The 18,939-nt window shown below is 41.6% G+C and overlaps 2 protein-coding genes across 3 annotated transcripts in view; both read right to left on the bottom strand.

The window, feature by feature from the left end:
* LOC123957512 (MICOS complex subunit MIC60-like) overlaps nucleotides 1-18,001 on the bottom strand; it is a 28,223-nt gene extending 10,222 nt beyond the window's left edge. Inside the window, exons 1-5 of one of the 2 annotated variants that reach the window (XM_046030360.1) lie at nucleotides 17,827-18,001; nucleotides 15,908-15,975; nucleotides 15,086-15,275; nucleotides 11,193-11,337; nucleotides 10,016-10,027 (exon numbers count right to left, since the gene is read on the bottom strand). In XM_046030360.1, the coding sequence (XP_045886316.1) occupies nucleotides 10,016-10,027; nucleotides 11,193-11,337; nucleotides 15,086-15,275; nucleotides 15,908-15,975; nucleotides 17,827-17,868 (457 nt within the window). In that variant the 5' untranslated portion in view covers nucleotides 17,869-18,001. The remainder of the gene's footprint in view (nucleotides 1-10,015; nucleotides 10,028-11,192; nucleotides 11,338-15,085; nucleotides 15,276-15,907; nucleotides 15,976-17,826) is intronic. The other variant, XM_046030361.1, reaches the window with a different exon arrangement.
* On the bottom strand, nucleotides 3,021-8,051 carry igbp1 (immunoglobulin (CD79A) binding protein 1). Its single transcript, XM_046030363.1, has 3 exons — nucleotides 7,524-8,051; nucleotides 5,131-5,463; nucleotides 3,021-3,618 (listed from the first exon to the last, which is right to left on the bottom strand). Exons 1-3 carry the CDS (start codon nucleotides 8,010-8,012, stop codon nucleotides 3,346-3,348), a joined length of 1,095 nt encoding a protein of 364 aa, XP_045886319.1. The 5' UTR covers nucleotides 8,013-8,051; the 3' UTR covers nucleotides 3,021-3,345.
* Nucleotides 18,002-18,939: the final 938 nt, after the last annotated feature.

The following is an 18,939-nucleotide window of genomic DNA, read 5'->3' on the forward strand; positions in this document are numbered from 1 at the left end:
TTAAAATATCAGGCTTGCTGCCCAGGGCTATTGTTGCCTGTAAATTTTATTATGGACATGTAGCCAACCAAACCACTTGCTTTGCAGCAGCACAGGCAGCCAAAACAATGTGATTATTCCTAAAGCATCTAAATAATCTTTACAACGCAAAGAATGATTGTGCCAGTAACACGGAGCAGCTCTTGTTGAAGCAGGTAAACCTACATACAGAGGAAACTGTGCGTCCTGCCTAAAGCCCAACAGGACTGTTTTATCCACCATATTTTCTCTCTCTCTCTGTACATCTCCAAAATTATTGTTTCCTGAATAAATAACAGCTGGTAGCTGCTGAGTGAAAGCAATTAAACAGTAAACAATGTAAAAAAAACAAACAAAAGAACATGCTAATATCCATCAAAAGAATGCGATGCTCTTTTCAACAACAAGATACTGTTAATATATCAGAATCATTCTAGTGATCATCAGACTTTGAAGTTACAGTGTGAAGTTTACGTTTGCTCTGCAGAGACTAAAGACGCTTTTAATGCACCGTTAATGGAAAGTAGGCTGAAACTGAAAAGGTTTTTGTCTGATTTTCTAAATGTTTACATCTGCCCAACTCATTCATATCTGTGATAAGCGCCCGTCTCTGTACCACAAAGGAGACCTGCGTTCTTCTGCGTAACTGCGCGCACAGCCTGGCTGACAGCTCATTCGGTTAATGGAGCCTATAGCAGATTACAGACTGGTGAAGTTATGAAGGTATGAATGGAAACTGTAGCGAAATTAAAAGTAGATTACAGGCCCACAGAAAATACTGGATTAAAGAGTAAAAGCAGGCTACAGTTTTAAAAAAGGATCGTGAAAAGGTGCCAATTACTAATTTTATTTAATTTATTTATTTAGCAAAATTATGTTACTTGTAACAAGTCACTACCTACCCTACAGCAGGCGTCCCCACTGCTGTTTTCAGGTACAAAAAGAACAGCACAAAATTAAGGTAATATTAAGGCTTTGCTGTACCTGCTTCGAGCGAACTCTTTTTTTCTCCCTTAACTTTTCAGCACCACATTTGCCTTCTGATGCATATTTTCTATAGGCCTACATGATTTTTGTCCGTGTTTCAACCGTTTAATCATGTCTGATGCGGAGTGTGTGATTGATTGATTAACTAGTCACTCAAACCGCCTGGCTATCCATCTCCAAAATCGCCGGGAAAAGTGATGGGGACAAAGCAGATTTTGAAATGTGGGGGGGGGGGGGGGGGGGGGGGGGGGGCATGTCCCCCTCATGTATAATGGCTCCTATACGCATATGAGCAAATGTAATAAAATAAAATGTCAAATCGCTGTATCAGTCTGGCTATCACACCACATCATAATATGCAACACTACTTGGATACTTCTCTCTTGTACAAGTATTTTTTTCTGATAACAGCAGGCTTCTGTGGACCGGCTAAAAGGGTTCTTGGTGTCTTCTTATTGCAGTGCTATGACCATTCAGTCAACTCCTACTGTTTGACACATGCACAATGTGTAGGTAGTGGCTGTGAGGTGCTGTGGATAGGCTAAAGGCTCGTGCAGACTATGACTTTAAGCGTCGGCCGATCGCCGTGCTGGCAGACGTCGGCGATGTGTCAGAAATGTGTCGGGGTATCATTCAGTCAGAACAGGGACACAGCTCTCATGCAGTCAGTGGACAGGTCTGGGCTCTGCCACCTTTGTGATGGACTTGAACTCTGACTGTGAGCCAGACCTACAGCCCACCAGGTCTTCCATCACAGTACACATCATGTCTGCTTTTCTGTGGTCAAAATGTCCAAAATAAATGTTCTAGTTACATGAGGTAAATACTCACGGGGAGTCAAATTCAGGACTAACCACGTGTACTTCCATTCTGTCCACATGTGAATCTTTTTTTCCCTTTACCTGACAGAAACGGGCTTCCACACAATGCAGTATCAAGTCCAGACAACTTTGAAAACAGAACATTACCGCAATTAAAAGAAAAGCAGACTTGTTGAGTGACGACGAGACCTTCTGTCTCTAATGCAGCTGATTCTGCTGGCCATCTGTGCTAAAAACTTCACAGAACAGACAAACCTTTAACGGCATCAGGCAACATTGCTAACTCACACTTGATTGTTGTCTGGCATGTCACACAACAATAGTTCTCAATTATTGTAAAAGTCATCCAGACATCTCGGGTAACCTGCTTTCAAGACTGTGCAGATTCTGCGTTTCACTGGGAGCCAATAAAGTGAGCAATATCTTTTGGATCAGTCTGAGCTTTTCCTGTTGTTTGTTTGAGTAAACAGCAAAGGGAAGTTCCAGAAGTCGACCTGGCTGAGGTGAATGGGATTATTGGAGGAGAGAAACGTACAGCTGTGTTGTTCACTTACACTGCTGTCAAGTGGGAGCATGTATACATTACAAAGCAGTGGTTATACCTAACACTGCTCATTTCAAACTGCTGATGAAGCTACTTTACTTTCAGTTAGACCAGTTTAATCATCTGCATCGCAGGCGGCCACAAGGTCAGCTTAACTCACATGGACGATCCTTGACATTAACTTTTGGTCATTGATTACTCAAACAAAGGAATGTTTCTGAGACCTGAGGTCAACGCATTCCAGACACAACCTTCTCAAGCTCGTTGGTGAGGGAGATGTTGAGAGGAGTATGTAGGTTATTTTTCTTCATCTTGACACATTTTAGATTTCACCCAGGCACTGACTTATGTTTACTGCATCTTGACAAATCACCCAAATTGTGTTCAACGGTTTCCAAGATCTACATTTGTCATTGTGTAAATCATTTATCTCGTTATGCTGAATGTGTGTTCCTTTTCCTGTTAATGTAATGACTCATGTTGAACTCAGGCCTTGAGAACATAAATAAATGTATCTAATCAAATGTTATCTGGAGTGACTAGCTAACCACAGCCATCATCACTGGCCTTCTGTATCTCCTTATATCTCTCTACAGCATGGAGATGTAGATATTCCCATAGCCCATATATTGCAATTCTCTCTTGTTACATGCTTTGACCAGTCTCTTTATTTTGTATTGACAGTGTCAGGGAATACACACTACAATACAGAAACCTTGGCATCATGGCAGCTGCGCTTCCTTCACCCCAAACTCTAAAAACACACCACCACAGAGGATTGCTGAACCAACTTTGTAAATGAGTGAAAACAGAATATGGAACATGAGTAAATCCGCTCTAGTGTCTACCTGTAGCTATACCTGCATGTACCAGGTTTAAGGATCAGAATTGTGAAGAGCGTCCACTTCCTGGACTGATTAGAATAGTAATGAAGTCGAGCCGGGTCCGTTTGGGCACACACTGTGCTGGGATCAGTTAGCCCATGTTATGGCGGTTTCCATAACCTTTGCGATGAGTGTCTTTCCAGTCATCCCAGTTTCTGGCTTTCAGCAAAGACTCCTCATCATCATTTTCAGCCTTTTTCTCTTTTTCTTCCTCTTCCCTCTCCTTTGCGTCAGTGTCCTCCTCCACAGCGACCTTCCTGGGTATCCCCTGGCCAGGCAGGACTCCGTGTTTCCTCTGCTGTTCATACCAGTCATCTACTGTCATGGTGGCAAGGCTGGGGTAACCAGCCCCGAACACCTGAGCCTGTGGGTGAAGCAAACACACTATCACACAATGTTGCCCAGCATGATAAGGACGCTACAGCCTGTTCTACTGCTCGCTACCTTGATTGGTACCTACTGTGTGATCGGAATTCCCTGTTACTTACCGACAAGGGCAATGTGGGCCCGTTGGAAACCGTCAACATTACTGCTTATCCATAACCTCAGTACAGCATCTCTCTTTGATATTTGAGGATTTTAAAATCCGATAGCAGATACATTTCCATATATTTTTATGAAACAGTTATTTGAAAAAAAAAGTACATAGATCACCTAATCACCCAATATTAAAGCTGGAAGCGGTGGGCGGGCCCTCGCATGTGTAGCGCATTGAGGAGTGAGGCGGCCGCGTTTGAGATTCTGGAGCTGCTTCGTTGAAAGTCACTTCCTGTTGCCAGAAGGTGGCGCTACGACTATGAGTGAATATTGGCTTGTACATGTGTTCAGGGCAGGATTCTTATTAAACGTGCAAAATTTGGTACAGATCTGAGCATGTACAGTCAAGTTACAACAACTTCCTGTGTCGTGGCGAAGTGTGGCACTTCCCTGCCACGCCACCGCCAAGCCGTTAAACGAAAATTCACAAGTTGTACAACATGGCCTCATCAATGTGTTAAGGGTTTCCTGGGACAGTTTTGAAGTCGATATGGCCAGCCTGCTAAGAGTAGTACATTATAGCGTAAAACGTGTCAGCCACCCGCCCCGCACCGCCGCTATCTGTTCAAAACATAGTCAGATTTGCCACTAGCAACATTGCCCAGCAACATTGCTCAAAAAGTTGCCCCGTGTATTATCAGCTTTAGTCAGTGCAAAGATCCGTTTGCGATTCATCTTCTTTTGTTGTAGTGTACCAAGTGTTCCTTATGCGTATTCTGTAAGTGTATGTGTGCTGACCTCCTTTTGTTATTTTGTTCTTTAAGCTGATGATACACAGAGCAACTTTTAGAGCATGCTAAAGTTGCCGGTATGCTAAAGAGTAAAATGTAGCACAAGCACAAACAGCTTTTATATTACGAGAAATCACAGGAAGCCATCTCTCCCGTTAGTGCTAGCTTCGTAGCAGAGCGCTCAGGCGCAGTCAAACCAACGCAGAAGCTGGTTTATAAATCCAGCACCAGCTGTGTAAAATACAGCAGCTGTGGACGGAGGAGAGGTGACAGCTGGAAGTCAAAGATGTCATGTTCTGCTCAACAGTCGTTTGATAAATTGATATTAAAACACATTCAGAGAAGACTTGAAATGCTATTTATTTTTTTCAGTTCTTCCAGGCATGCAAACTGGTCAGGGGTAAAAAAGGTGAGAAGGATACGCAAGCAGATAAACACACAGATTGTGTCAGAGGGGTCTGTTTAAGCTTACAAGTTGTATAGATAACTTCAAAATGAGAAAGATACCAACACGCAAAGGCGTCACTTTGTGTTGAAAACACATGGCTGTGACCCTTTTCTAATGTTTTCACTGCAGCTCTGCATCGTGATGTTAACCTAAGTCTCACCTGTACAGCGTCCTTGGTGAGGATGAAGGGTTTCATGGGAGGCCTGACTGGCTGAGCTGAATGCCTGGCAGCCCCCTGCTTCAGATCACCCATCTGCTTGAGTATCTCCACCTCCTGGTCGATGCTCTCTATTTCCTCCAGACTCAGAGTGACCCACCTCCGGAAATTCAGAAGGTAAAAGTCTCTGCAGACTTCATCGTCGGCCTCTCCGCGGTCCACGGCTCCCCGTACATCTGACAGTCTGGCTTCCAGGTCCTTCTTCTGACGGTACCGCTCAATCTTCGCTTGTCTCTGTGCTGCCATGGTAACCAGATCTGACGAGCAGGGGACGGGCTGGAACAACAAGCACACAACACAGTTCAGAGTACTACCTTAAATTATTATCAGACAATGCTGTAAGGGACGCTGCTCTTTTCTGTTTCCACGACATCATTAGTCTTTATTGATTAGTACTTCCAGCAGTCATTTCGTCCAACCAGGAATAATACTTTCAATGTAGACTGTATGTTGGGAAGAATGAAACAGATTTGAAAACATCTCTGGTGAAGCACAGTACAGTGAGATGGCTGATCCCTCATCATCTCAGTGTGTTACAGCCATCCACCTGCCAGTCACCCGCCTACACAGCTGCTTTCCATTACTCATATGTCCCAATATACACTCACTTGCAAATTTATTAGGCACACGTAGCTAAAATTAACCCAGTTTACCCAACACAACAGCCAAATACCGTTCAACTGCAGCACAAACTATAACCTCTGGCATGATCATACAGTTGAATCAACACTTCACTAAAATGATTCTGTTTTTAGATCTGAATTTGAATAAGACTTCTTTTGGGCAGGGGTACAGAAATAAGGGATAACAATCTTCCCTCCAAGAAGCAGAACTTGTTCTTTTCCCCTGTTGTTTACATATCATCCCACTTCTAATTTCCTTATGGGGACAAATAAATGTACTTACTTACTTCTAACTAGTTAAACAAACTAGTTCAAATGGATGAGAAGCTGAGGGAACACATGTTGCTGGTATACTGCAGTTTACCATCCAGCCTGAAAACTGAAAACACTTTTCCTTTCAACTGCACTGCTTCTGTGGGTACAGCAGTCCTTTGTAGTGCAGAGTGCTAAGTCACTGTTCACTGACAGGATACCAATTCTTATTCCACATCATTCGTTATGATGTGCCAACAATGCCCAGGGTTTTCCCTGCCATTACTGTGCATTCAGACAAAACACCAATTTAATCCTCGTGAATTTAATGGCTTGACTACAGCCAAGTGTTCACACACACAACGCGATAAAGCGAATAAACAGAAACCGTGATTACTACAGCTGTATGAACCCCCAGTTGTTGCAATAAATGGATCAAAGTGATGCCGAAAAAACTACAGCATGATACAGATTTGTAAACATATGAATTCATTAGAGATGCTTCGATCAGGATTTTTGAGGCCGATCACCGATCACTGTGTCTATTTGAAGCCTTCTGTTTATTAGCATTATTTATTTAACTATTCCTAAAAACAATGTATTAAGTATTAAAATTAAGAGTTGATAACATATCATAAAATGACAACTGTAATTTTTTTATTGACAAGAAACATGGGCAACATTTTCCACTCCCTCTCTTTTAGAGACTTAAACCATAGAAGCCTTTGCCTGGTTACTGCGAACATCTTAAAAATATAGCATATAATAAATTACAAAAACAGAACAAACAGCATCTTTATAAATTTACTTCAACTACAAAAACTGCAACAAAAAAGGCTTTAGCCAGAAAAATTTAGGAGATAAAGAAGCATGACGGCTTTTGCATCATGAGTCAGTGATACACGCCGCTTTTTGTTCAGGAAAGCTCAGGCAGTTTTTTAGAGGGTAGAGAGAGGAGTCATACCTGCCAACACTGGGATGTGAATTTAAATCCTTGAGTAATAAGCACAGTTAATATTGGTCTCTAATTTATTAATGGTATCTAACTTGACAATCCATTCATGCAGAACGCTTAACTAGGCTACAGTAGGTTATAGTCTTTACTCGTATATATATATAATTAAATAAAAGGTAAATCCATTAATGTTTCGCCCTTATACGGCTAACGTTAGCCCAGCTAGCTTAGCCACCAGAAATGGTAGTGGTTGTGGCATAAGCTGCAAGTCCATACGCCAGTAAAATGGCCCGGGCATACCAAAAACCAAGTGACTTACAATTAGACAGAACATTACACATTTGCTTATTCTACATCACGTTAAAGAAACGTAGTAAAGTTAACGTTAACTTACCTGCAAATGATCGAATGTTAAGTTAGCATTTAGAGCCTCTGACACTGAAACTTGTCTTACGAAGCCATGTGATGTAATTTATAGTAGTGTAATATTCAGCTAATCCACTTACCTTCGCTATAACATGAGAGTTACCATTTTCTGATTCTTCGTCTAGGCTTGTGTTTACATTCGTCGACTTTGGCAGTTCAAACTGTGATGACGTTATGTTATATTCCTTACATCTCCTCAAAAAATCCATGAAGTAAGCCCGGGCTGTTTGGACTATCTCTAGTCGTTTGTCTCGGCTGGTCTGCTTCATGGTCAGGGCTCCTAACAGAGCTGGCAGCAGCAGGTACTTGAGGTCTGCCGTGGCGATCTCCTCCAGCTCTTCATTGCGGCTGAACAGGTCGAGCTTAGCCACCATTGTAGACGCTTCCTCCAACATACTCAAACCGCGTTTAACTCGGACCTGGATACTGCTAGAGCCAAGTGGTTCGTTTGTACGGTCTACCTCCTCATAAATCTTCCATCCACGATCCAGCAAGTCAGATAATTTTGGAGGTTCTGCGTCTGAATTTAGTGGCTGTGTCACATCGTTGCTGTTGTCAAATTCCGCCATCTTACATTTTCCGGATTCCTTCTTCTTCGTCTACTGTTGTTGTATGTGACGCAAAGATTCAATGATTGTTAGAGCGCACCACAGGTCAATCGTTAAAACGACACTTACGCCTGACTAAATGTTCCAATTACCATATAACATGTTCAACTAGCTAACTGTATTTGTTAAAATAAATATACCGTAATTATATGTGAGCATACATTAGAGATCCCAGCACGAAATATGGTGTTAAGAATTTTCTTATTGACTTATTTTCTTTGTGCCATCTGCTAGCTGTTGTCAGCCTAATGCCTGTTATCCAGTTTTTACCTTAACCTCTCCCCTATCAAGTAATTTATTCATCAATTTTCTTCCCTTTCTTTTTTTCTTACTTTTTCTTGTTGATAGAAATATTCCATATTTCGTGCTGTTTTGTAATGTCATGCAATAAAGTGTTTTTACATTGTGATATTAGCACTTCTTCCAACCATAGACTCACTCCACCTTTGCAACGTCACTTGTAACTCTAACAATCATTGAACAATGACGCCATCTAGTGGATACAATTCGAAATACACTATATTGCCAAAGGTTTTGGGTCACCTGCCTTTACATGCACATGAAGGTTAATAACATCTCATTCTTAATCTGTAGGGTTTAATATGGAATCGGCGCACCCTCTGCAGCTACAACAGCTTCCACTCTTCTGGGGAGGCTGCCCACGAGGTTTAGGTGTGTGTTGATGGGAATTTTTGACCATTCTTCTAGAAGCGCAATTGTGAGGTCAGGCGCAGATGTTGGACGAGAAGGCCTGGCTCACAGTCTGTAATTCATCCCAAAGGTGTTCTGTCGGGTTGAGGTCAGGACTCTGTGCAGGCCAGTCAAGTTCCTCCACACCGAACTCGCTCATCCGTGTCATGTTGGAACAGGAAGGGGCCTTCCCCAAACTGCTTCCACAAAGTTGGGAGCATGAAATTGTCCGAAATGTCTTGGTATGCTGAAGCATTAACAGTTCCTTTCACTGGAACTAGGGGGCCAAGCCCAGCCCCTGAAAAACACCCCCACACCATAACCCCCCCTCCACCAAACTTTACACTTAGCACAATGCAGTCAGGCAAGTACCGTTCTCCTGGCAACCTGCCAAACCCAGAATCGTCCATGGGACTGCCAGACAGAGAAGCGTGATTCACTGCTCTAGTGTCCAGTGGCGGCGTGCTTTACACCACTGCATCTGATGCTTTGCATTGCACTTGGTGATGGAAGGCTTGGATGCAGCTGCTCGGCCATGAGATTCTGTTGTTCCTAATGGCTTCCACTTTGTTATAATACCACTAACGGTTGACCGTGGAATAATTAGTAGTGAGGAAATTTCACAAATGGACTTATTGCACAGGTGGCAACCTGTCACGGTACCACACTTGAATTCACTGAGCTCCTGAGAGCGACCCATTCTTTCACAAATGTTTGTAGAAGCAGTCTGCAGCCTAGGTGCTTGATTTTATACACCTGTGGCTATGAAGTTATTGGAACACCTGAACTCAATGACTCAGAGGGGTGTGCTTTTGGCAATATAGTGTATCAATTAAAGGACAAAGGGCAACACACATCAGCGGCAAATGACACCCATACCCATGATCTCTATGTAAGGCTACACCCCGAGTCACCACGGGATATTTCACTGTCCTGTTTCCCTAAAATGTATTAATTAATCCATAAATAAAAAGACTAAATATTAGTATTTTATTCATTTATATTCAAATGTTGAATAAAAAGGATTATAAAATAATTTATCAATTAATACATTATTTTAACAAGTTCAATTTAAAAAGGGATTTATAAAAAACAACAAAAGACTCAATAGACATAATATAAATACAGATTCATGAATACTGGATTTCAAAATCTATTTGAAAATGCTGCTGCCACATGTCGCTCCGTGATGTGTGCTACCCTCAGAGTCTAGTGAAAGACACAGGAGCACAGCATTCTACAGGAAGGCTGAAGTACGACAGAAACAAGCTTACCCTGAGAGATCTCTGTGGGGCCAGAAAAACAACAGAGTGCACATCAAACACATTTTAGCAAAACTAAAATGAATGACTATGGCTCAGTCTCTCCTCCTCTTGGGCTGCTGTAAAACATCCTAAACATCAGGAACAGTCAACCTGAGGTGAGTAAAACTAGTGTTAGCAGCTTAAATCTATCATTTAGAAGGACGTCACTGACCTGGGAACTGAGGTCAGCCTGTGTAGTGAGCATATTCTGGGGCCATACACAGAACAATTCTCGCTCCCTACTGGTGTTTCACAATATGTACAATGAAAGAAAATAGGGGCATATTTACAAGTCGCACTGGTGCTCCTAGATGCGACAAAATAGTTGCAGCCTGGAGCTCTGCTGCCGTATTCTCTAGGTGATCTTTACAGCACAGTGAGTATGACAAATGCTGACCTAGGTGTGTGAACCTTTACCGTGGCGGTCCATGAGAACTAATGCGGCAGGAAGCTTGAATATTCACCAGAATTGAACTTTTACAATTATACAATTCTGAAATGATTCTGATGGAAATGTGATCAAAACTTTTGCTTATTTTTGAGACATTTATTGTCACCACTAGGGTTGGGTACGGAGCTCTGTGTTTTTTTAAGGGTACTGACCAAATTAGATTGGTACTACCGAGTACTAGGGCTGAACAGTACATCAAAATTAGGGCTGTGTGACATGGCCAAAAATGTTATCACGATAAAAACATTTCATATCATTCGATATCGATGATTATTACGATAAATGTTAAACTCATTATTTCTTTCAAGTTTAAAGGCTGATTTTTGCCCCTGAATGAAAATTGAAGAAACCAGATGGTCAATTATGTGGTTAAACTATACTTTATGCTCAGTGACAAACACTTGATGCCAAACAGTGGATCACTTCACAAATCTGAGGTAGAACATTAAAAACTATTCCTCAACAAAATCTTAATAAAAAAATTAAGTGCTAATTCGATTGTAATGAATTAAATCAAATATTTATTGACGATATATTGAACATTTCTTATATTGTTATTGAGGAAAATTGTCCCACAAGGTACAAAGTTCCTAACGGCAGCAAGGTTCCAAGCTGAAATGAGTGACTAAACAGCAGATGCCTATAACTCAGAAAACTACCAGTACATAATGAGTATGAACCAAATCAGACACTTACCCTCTATGCTCTGTGCAGGCTGTGTTGGGACAGGACTCGTCTCTTTGGCCGGACTCTCTGATGCCTCCTTCACCTTTTTCTCAGACTTGGCTTTCGACACCTTTGTCTGTTTTTCCATCATTGAGGGAGGCTGGGCCAACTCCATCTAGACAGCAGGAACAGCAGCCATTTTAACTGAGTCCTGAGAGTCTCAGGAGGTTTTTGTAGAGAGCTACATATCACATATGTCATCAGTCTATTTTTGACAGAAGCCGCGTCAAGCTGCACAGAGCAGATCGAACAGGCAGGAAGCCAGACGCACACAGAGCATAGAGAATCCAGTCAATTCTCAAAATACCCTCTGCAGACTTCCGATCCTATATCAACAATAAACAGCTAAAAACACACCATTTAACAACATAGCCTACTTATCCGTGGCAGAAGCACAAAAATCAAGGACAAAATCTGAGCATGTCAAGCAGGCATAACACTCCTGAAGCTCTTCCGGCGGTGTTTGAAGCTACACAGAGGTGCAGGTTGTCTTGGTTGTGTGACTTTATTTGTTTTATTTATTTAGGATATATTTTTTGATATTTCAATTCTAATGCTCCTTGAAAGGGGGTACTTGCATTATTATGCTATTATCATTATATAAGTGGCTTATAATGACAATAATATAGTTTAACGCAATGACTGCTGGGACAACATATCGTCCAACAAAAATAGCTATTGTGACAGGCCTAGGTACAGTATATTGTATCTGTAGTGTTGATCTTGTGTGATGACACCGATGTCCAGAATTAGATGTCCTGTGCAGTTAGCCTGCTACAGGAGCTCAAAGCAGCAGTAGGGAATTCTTTAAAAATTACATTTAGTCATATTTGCTGTAACTGTCACTATATCCTGATAGTAGTGCAGGAGACAGATCATCTGTAAAATAAAAAAATAATAATAAAAGAAGACCACCACACATCATGTTCCTCTGGCTCCTCCTACTGACCCTAATGCCCTTTGCAAGAATCCACCGAAATACCTGCCTGGAGGCCTTACCAAGATGGGTGCTGATTGAGGGAAGTCAACTTCCGTCCTGTTTGTTTATCACTGGGTTTGTGTTTATATGGTGAGTGATATCCAGTACAGTGTTTCCCATACATTCATTTGTTTGTGGCGCCCTCCACATCATCAGTGCTGACTGCCACATATTGATTCTTCAATTCTTTTTTACAATTTAATGGGAAAACTTTGATTTGAATTTGATTGCAGAGCTGCACGCAGCGCATATTTGCTCAGCACCTCCTCTCACTCGCCCCCCCCCTCTCTCAGACCAGTCTGTGTATTGAATGGTTAGTATCACGAACACCGCTGCACAAATCCGTCCAACGTCAATGTCGGCCACAGTTACGCTGTCATTCTGTGGGAAACACTGCGGTAAATCAGACAGGTCTGTAGAAAAACATTCTTCTCTCAAATTTTTGTTCAATGGGTCTGGTAGTGTAACCTTATCACATTTCAGTTTGGCCAAGTAACGTTTCTTTTCTTCGACTGGCAGCTAAGGTTACTTGTTATGGATTGCTTGCGGAAGTCTGCCGGAAGTTAATTTTGGGCCTAAATCTCCCGACACGCCGACAGGATCGTTCTCACACAGAGTCCAGGTTCATACAGTAAAAGTGTTTGGAGTAAAGCAGCCGTCCTCCTGATCAACCCTGAGCTCCATCAGAGTCTAAACGTGGATTATAGAAGCTGAAAGTTTCATTCTGTTTTTCATTCTGCTGCTCTGCTGCTCTGACAGAGATCACAGCTCTCACAGTGGACAGATGATGCAGCTGTGCAACAGGTCAGATTTAATTACGTTGCTTTAAAATGACGGCTCCGAGGAAAGGACATCTCATTTCGTTAAATGCCTGTTCCCTCGACTCCTCTCTCCTCGCGTCTCTCCTCGCGTCTCCTCCTCGAGCTCGCATCTCGGGTGGGCGGGACTAAAATGCTCCTTGAGGAGTCGAGGAGGTGGATATTTGGGAAATGAGAAAGGCCCCTGGTCAACCTCAGTATCTTCAGAAAACACAATAGGTTTGGTGGGCGGGGCTTAGCAGAGTGATACAAGCAGCAGAGAGAGGTTTTTGCATTGTATGTTCAATTGTTGCCAACAGCAGCTTTAAACCACTCACCAGGTAAGCCACCCTGTGCATTTGTTCATGCCAACTGCTGTATATTTCTATGCTATATTTTATGTTTTGTCATGTGTTTTTAATGTATCGCTCACTACGCTGAATAGGGATGGGTATCGATACTGGAAACAGCCCAGTATCGAGTAGAATCAAAACGTCTCCAGTCAAACCAGTACTTCAATTGATACCTAGGCCTACAGTTTGTAACCAGACCGCAGCAAAGAATTACTTTTTGTATGGTTTTGTTGTTACACGCAAACAACACACCAAAACAAAAGAGAAGAGCCCACTTTGTGTTAAACAGCCGCTCACCTTCAGCTGCGGTCTCAGGCATTTTCGTCACTGTTGCAAGTTTATCACCACAAGCTCGACTTTCCGTTGGTTTCATCTCCTGGTATCATTCAACACTTCTCTGTATATTTTTATTTGCTGTTCACATCACATGTCACTGATCGATCAGCTGATTTTACTCACAGAGCCTCCGGCTGCGGCTGCTTCAGGTGTAGCTGGTTTGATCGGCTGGATGTGCAGCCTCTCTGAGTCTTTAGTGTAGTTTAGTGACTTGTTTAAACAGACTGCTTTCTTGTTTTATACTTGTGACTGTCGTTTTTGGACTCACCAATAAAGGAAAAAGCACTCGCGGAGGCCTTTCAATTCAGTTTATTGATCGAAAGTTAACTAAATAATTTTACGTTGTTTACTTTCAACACATAAAAAAAAATGACCTTACATTTGCTCCCACAACTTATTTGGTCACTAAACTATTTCACTCCTCCTCTCTCATTCAAATATAAAAAAAATCCCAAGCTATAGCCTTTCCCTGTATGATACTACCCATGAGGATGAACTAGTTAGGATGAGGAGGATCTGATACAAGTTCCCACTACTTTTATGTAACAGTTATTTAAAACAAGAAAAAAAATAAATAGATAACCTTGCTTGTCCATAACAACAATAAAAATAATATGCTACTAATCAACTACTACGGCTTCAACAGGTGGCATTTTATGCAAGGTATCAAATGAAGTACTCTATTGGTATCGATATCACTTTAAGGGTACTGGTTTTGGTACTGGTATCGTAAAATTTTAAACGATACCCAACCGTAACGCTAAATCAATCTTCCTTTACCGTTCGCATGCGAGTGTCGGTGTGCGTGTGTACCATAGACTGTATATAAAAAGGTGTGTAGTCGAGTAGTATGTAGCTGCAGTACCGGAGGCTGCAGTTTCAGGACCGCAATCCTAGGACCGGAACTGCATTTCCAGGACCCTTGTTTACTTTGATACTGCCAGCTTGCGGGGGTCCTGAAACTGCAGCCTCTGGTACTGCAGCTACATAATATTGGTGTACTCAGGGTAAGGTTTCTTGGCAGCTCAGCAGAGACGCACTGAAATGCAGCCTCCCTCAGGGTCCTAGTGTCCGACCACAGTAGGGATTTAAATTATAAAGTAGAGGAAAGAACCAGAAAGATTATTTTAAGCCAACAAATAAAATTTGTATTATTCAATCGTCTTGCTCTTTGTTGAGTACGTGTCTGCAGTGAAAATGATCTCAATCTAATAATTGTTTTCTTATTATTATTTGGGGCAGTTGTGCTGCAGTGAAGCCATTTCCAAATCACAGAGCTCACAGAGCATGTGTTGAGTGTCTGTCTAAAATAATTTTTCTCTTTCACACCCTGTCTCATAAAGAAGATTTCATCTAGCCTTAGCACATTGTCCAAAGAAGATGTAAATCCATCCTGACCTGTTTCTTGATGGGGAGGCCGCCATCTTGAGAAGTGGGTCCCAAAGCCAGACCCAACAGCCAGTCAGAGTATGGAACATTGCTCTCCACGGCTGCTCTGAACTTGTGGTCCCATTTGGCGTAAAGTATTGTACTTCCAATGCCACCGCCTACTGTCAGCAAGCCAGCAGCAACCACTTTAGCAGCACCGCTGTGGTGGAAGATTACAAAAAGCGATAAACATGAATCTGATGTCAACATGTCTTGCTATCACAAGAGCGTCGGTTCCCAAACTTTTTCTGATCAAGACCCAAAAAAAGAAATCTGGTGTCTCCCTGAGACCCGAATTTACACAAATAAACCATGAACTGCTTTAACATCTACATCTATAAAGTGCAGATAAAGGACACAACAAATGATGAATTAAAAATGTATTTGAAATGTATTTATTTCTCTATGATCAATTCCCCACATATTACACATTGAGGCATCTCCTCTCCATTCCAAATGGCTTTGGTAAACCCAACATTAATAAACTTGCCTTGTACTTTCATTTGGATTCTGTATGAATGTGGACAGCAGGTCAGGTTAGGGTAAAGACAGAGAGAAAACCTCACACAGCATCGGAGCTGAACAGACCAGTGTAGCAAAAAAGAAAACTAATTCTCATTTGTACGTATTGTAACATTGTTATGTATTTACCTGACGCCCATTTTGGGTCCCAACCGTAAGTTCGGGAAACATGGATCAAGAGGGCTGAATGTGATGTGCAAGCACTCCATTTGACTCACTTGAAATTTTCCACAATTCATCCTCTGTACAGTGTGTGTGCGAGTGTATTACCTGGTCTGTCCTGCTGTGTAGTGCCGACTGTGTTGCAGATTGGTTAGACTGGTTTTCCCGAAGTTTTTCTATTGAGAGGGGGAGAGGTAGACAGAGAGAGTGAGGACAAGAGAAAGTCAATATTAGACAGACAGCTAGTTCATGCAGCATTACTGCCAGACCGTCAATGTCTGCAACACACACAGGTACACACGTCTACTATGATGTAGATGCTGAAATGCTGTTGAGTAATCACTACCTGATGCATTTTGCATTTTAAAATTGCATGACGACATGCATTTGACACACTATTTTGGAAGTTGAATGACTGTATCGTTTATTAGCTTAGTTAACAAAAAGGGAAACTGAATGAGCACATCATTTACATTGCACCTTTTTTAGGGATAATGAGCTACAAAGTTATTTCTACTTTTCTCGAAACATTCTGATAGAATTTGTGAAATGGAATAGTGAACAGTTAAATACAGTTTGTTGTGAAGTTGCATCTGGTTGAAAAACATTTTAAGGGAACTCATGCAGAGGATAACGTTTCACACTACTTTGTCAGAAGGGAAGAATAGCACTGTACAGCACCGTACTATTCTCTAAACTCACAGCTGATCCGGCAGAAACTGATGTAGCTTCAGATGAACTTTACAGGGAGGCATTACTGGTTCTGTTACAAGCAAGGAAAAGATGTTTCCCCACATCCTTCTCTAAACTCTTAACTGGGAGATACTTTGGCAGAGAGAAAAGACACCAGTGAATGAAAATTGTATGTTTTCATGGTTTCCTTTTACTGTATTTGTTTGGTATGTAACATGTTTTGGTTGGCTAATGACAATTTTTACTTTGGAGGGCAATAAAGTCGTATTTTATTTATTTTTCTTTATTTTAAGTTTCAGCAAAAGTGAGGCAAATGGTTAAACCACTCAAACACTTTAAAGACATGTATTAAATTCATAATATTTCGTTATTACAAAATGTCATGTTATCACAATTGTCACTTAAAAATCACAATGTAATAATAACCGTACAATGTATTTAATATTACACAAAGAAACGTGTTGTGCTGTGCGCTACAGGCAGGTTATTACCATGGTTATTTCAGGTATTGTGATCCTTTTATTACATATCGCTGCGACACTATGGAAACGCCATGCTCTGAGTTTGCCCGACGAGACGTTCAAGGCGGTCAGCCTGAGCCGTGGGACGTTAACGTTACCGGGTCCCTGCTGGGAAACTGCAGTTTTGACTTTCAAGAACTCTGACTCGATCTTTTTCAAACATGAAGCCGAGATGTAAAAGCACATTTGTGGGGGTGAAGGGCAGGTCTGCAGGGGGCTTTTAAATAGAGTTAAATCATCGTCGCGGGCTTAAATGGACCAGATTTCATTATACAATAGCTCACACGTTCATTATTAAAAAAAAAATGTATCAAAAAAGTGGGAAATGTTGCTAGCGTTAGCCACATTTAAACATGTTAGCTATTTAAAACACGTTAGTTTGAGTTAGTTGGTTTTCTCTTCTACTGATACGAAATAGTAACGTTAATGAAAAATAAATTAAGAGAAAGGTTGACGCTTGCGACTTCTGCGAGGTCGCAGATGGACGTTTGACCTGAACTCCCTCTGCCTGCTCATGGCTGAAATGGCATTAGCCATCTGTCACTGGAAGCTAACCAGCTAGCACTGACATTACGCAGTGATCTTATCGGCTCTTTCTGTTCACAACTTAAATGAAGTGTCGTGTAAGTTTTTTTTAATGTAACGCTAGGTAGCATTTTAATGTTAACAACACAACTTTGTTCACAATACAATACCGCTAACGTTACAACACCTTGAGCCTGGCTGTGGGTCACCGACTGACAACACGCCAACATGGTAACGTTAGCTCACGGTCCGCTTAGGAGTGGTCAGTGGGGAAGGCACGAGTCTTACCCGGGCTGTGGCATTAGCTCCTCTCACACAAGCCCTTAGCATGGTCCTCAATCAGTTCTTCAAATCCTAATCAATGTGACCTTCAACGTAGCAGTAACTATTATCTTCCCTTCTCTCCTCTTTTAGTTTTCTTTCGCTCTTCTTCTTCTTCCTTTTTATAATTCAGAGTTTGAACGCGTGTGTGCGCAATACTGCCGCCCAGAGTCAACAGTAGAAATGAACTCAGAATTCTCTCAAGCTCTGGACGATAACCACACCTATGACGAAAACAGTGCTCACTCAAACTTCAGTTTAAACGTGGACCGCTTGTCTGGGTCTCAAACATAGAGGTGAAGAGAGACAGCAGGCTCAAATAGTGGTATTTCCGACTTGCCAGAGCAGCTGCCGCTGTTTGTGGCAGCTGTTAGTGAGATACTGATGTTTATAGATTAGGAATATTAACAGTCGTCACTGCAGTATTAGAGTTGCTAGACATAGCATTTCCATTATGTGCTTTTTTCATTTATTTGCAGCTGTGATACTGGCTGATTATCCTGTTCAAATCAAGTACATTTTACTGAAATTGAAGCACTTATTAAAACTGTGATATACAGTGGGTACGGAAAGTATTCAGACCCCTTTAAATTTTTCACTCTTTGTTTCATTGCAGCCATTTTCCAAAAATCAAAAAAGTTCATTTTATTTCTCAGTAATGTACACTCAGCACCCCATCTTGACAGAAAAAAAACAGAAATGTAGAAATTTTTGCAAATTTATTAAAAAAGAAAAACTGAAATATCACATGGTCATAAGTATTCAGACCCTTTGCTCAGTATTTAGTAGAAGCACCCTTTTGATCTAATACAGCCATGAGTCGTTTTGGGAAAGATGCAACAAGTTTTTCACATCTGGATTTGGGTATCCTCTGCCATTCCTCCTTGCAGATCCTCTCCAGTTCTGTCAGGTTGGATGGTAAACGTTGGTGGACAGCCATTTTCAGGTCTCTCCAGAGATGCTCAATTGGGTTTAAGTCAGGGCTCTGGCTGGGCCATTCAAGAACAGCCACGGAGTTGTTGTGAAGCCACTCCTTCGTTATTTTAGCGGTGCGCTTAGGGTCATTGTCTTGTTGGAAGG

Source organism: Micropterus dolomieu, linkage group LG19 (assembly GCF_021292245.1).
Source record: "Micropterus dolomieu isolate WLL.071019.BEF.003 ecotype Adirondacks linkage group LG19, ASM2129224v1, whole genome shotgun sequence".
Taxonomy (NCBI): Eukaryota; Metazoa; Chordata; class Actinopteri; order Centrarchiformes; family Centrarchidae; genus Micropterus; species Micropterus dolomieu.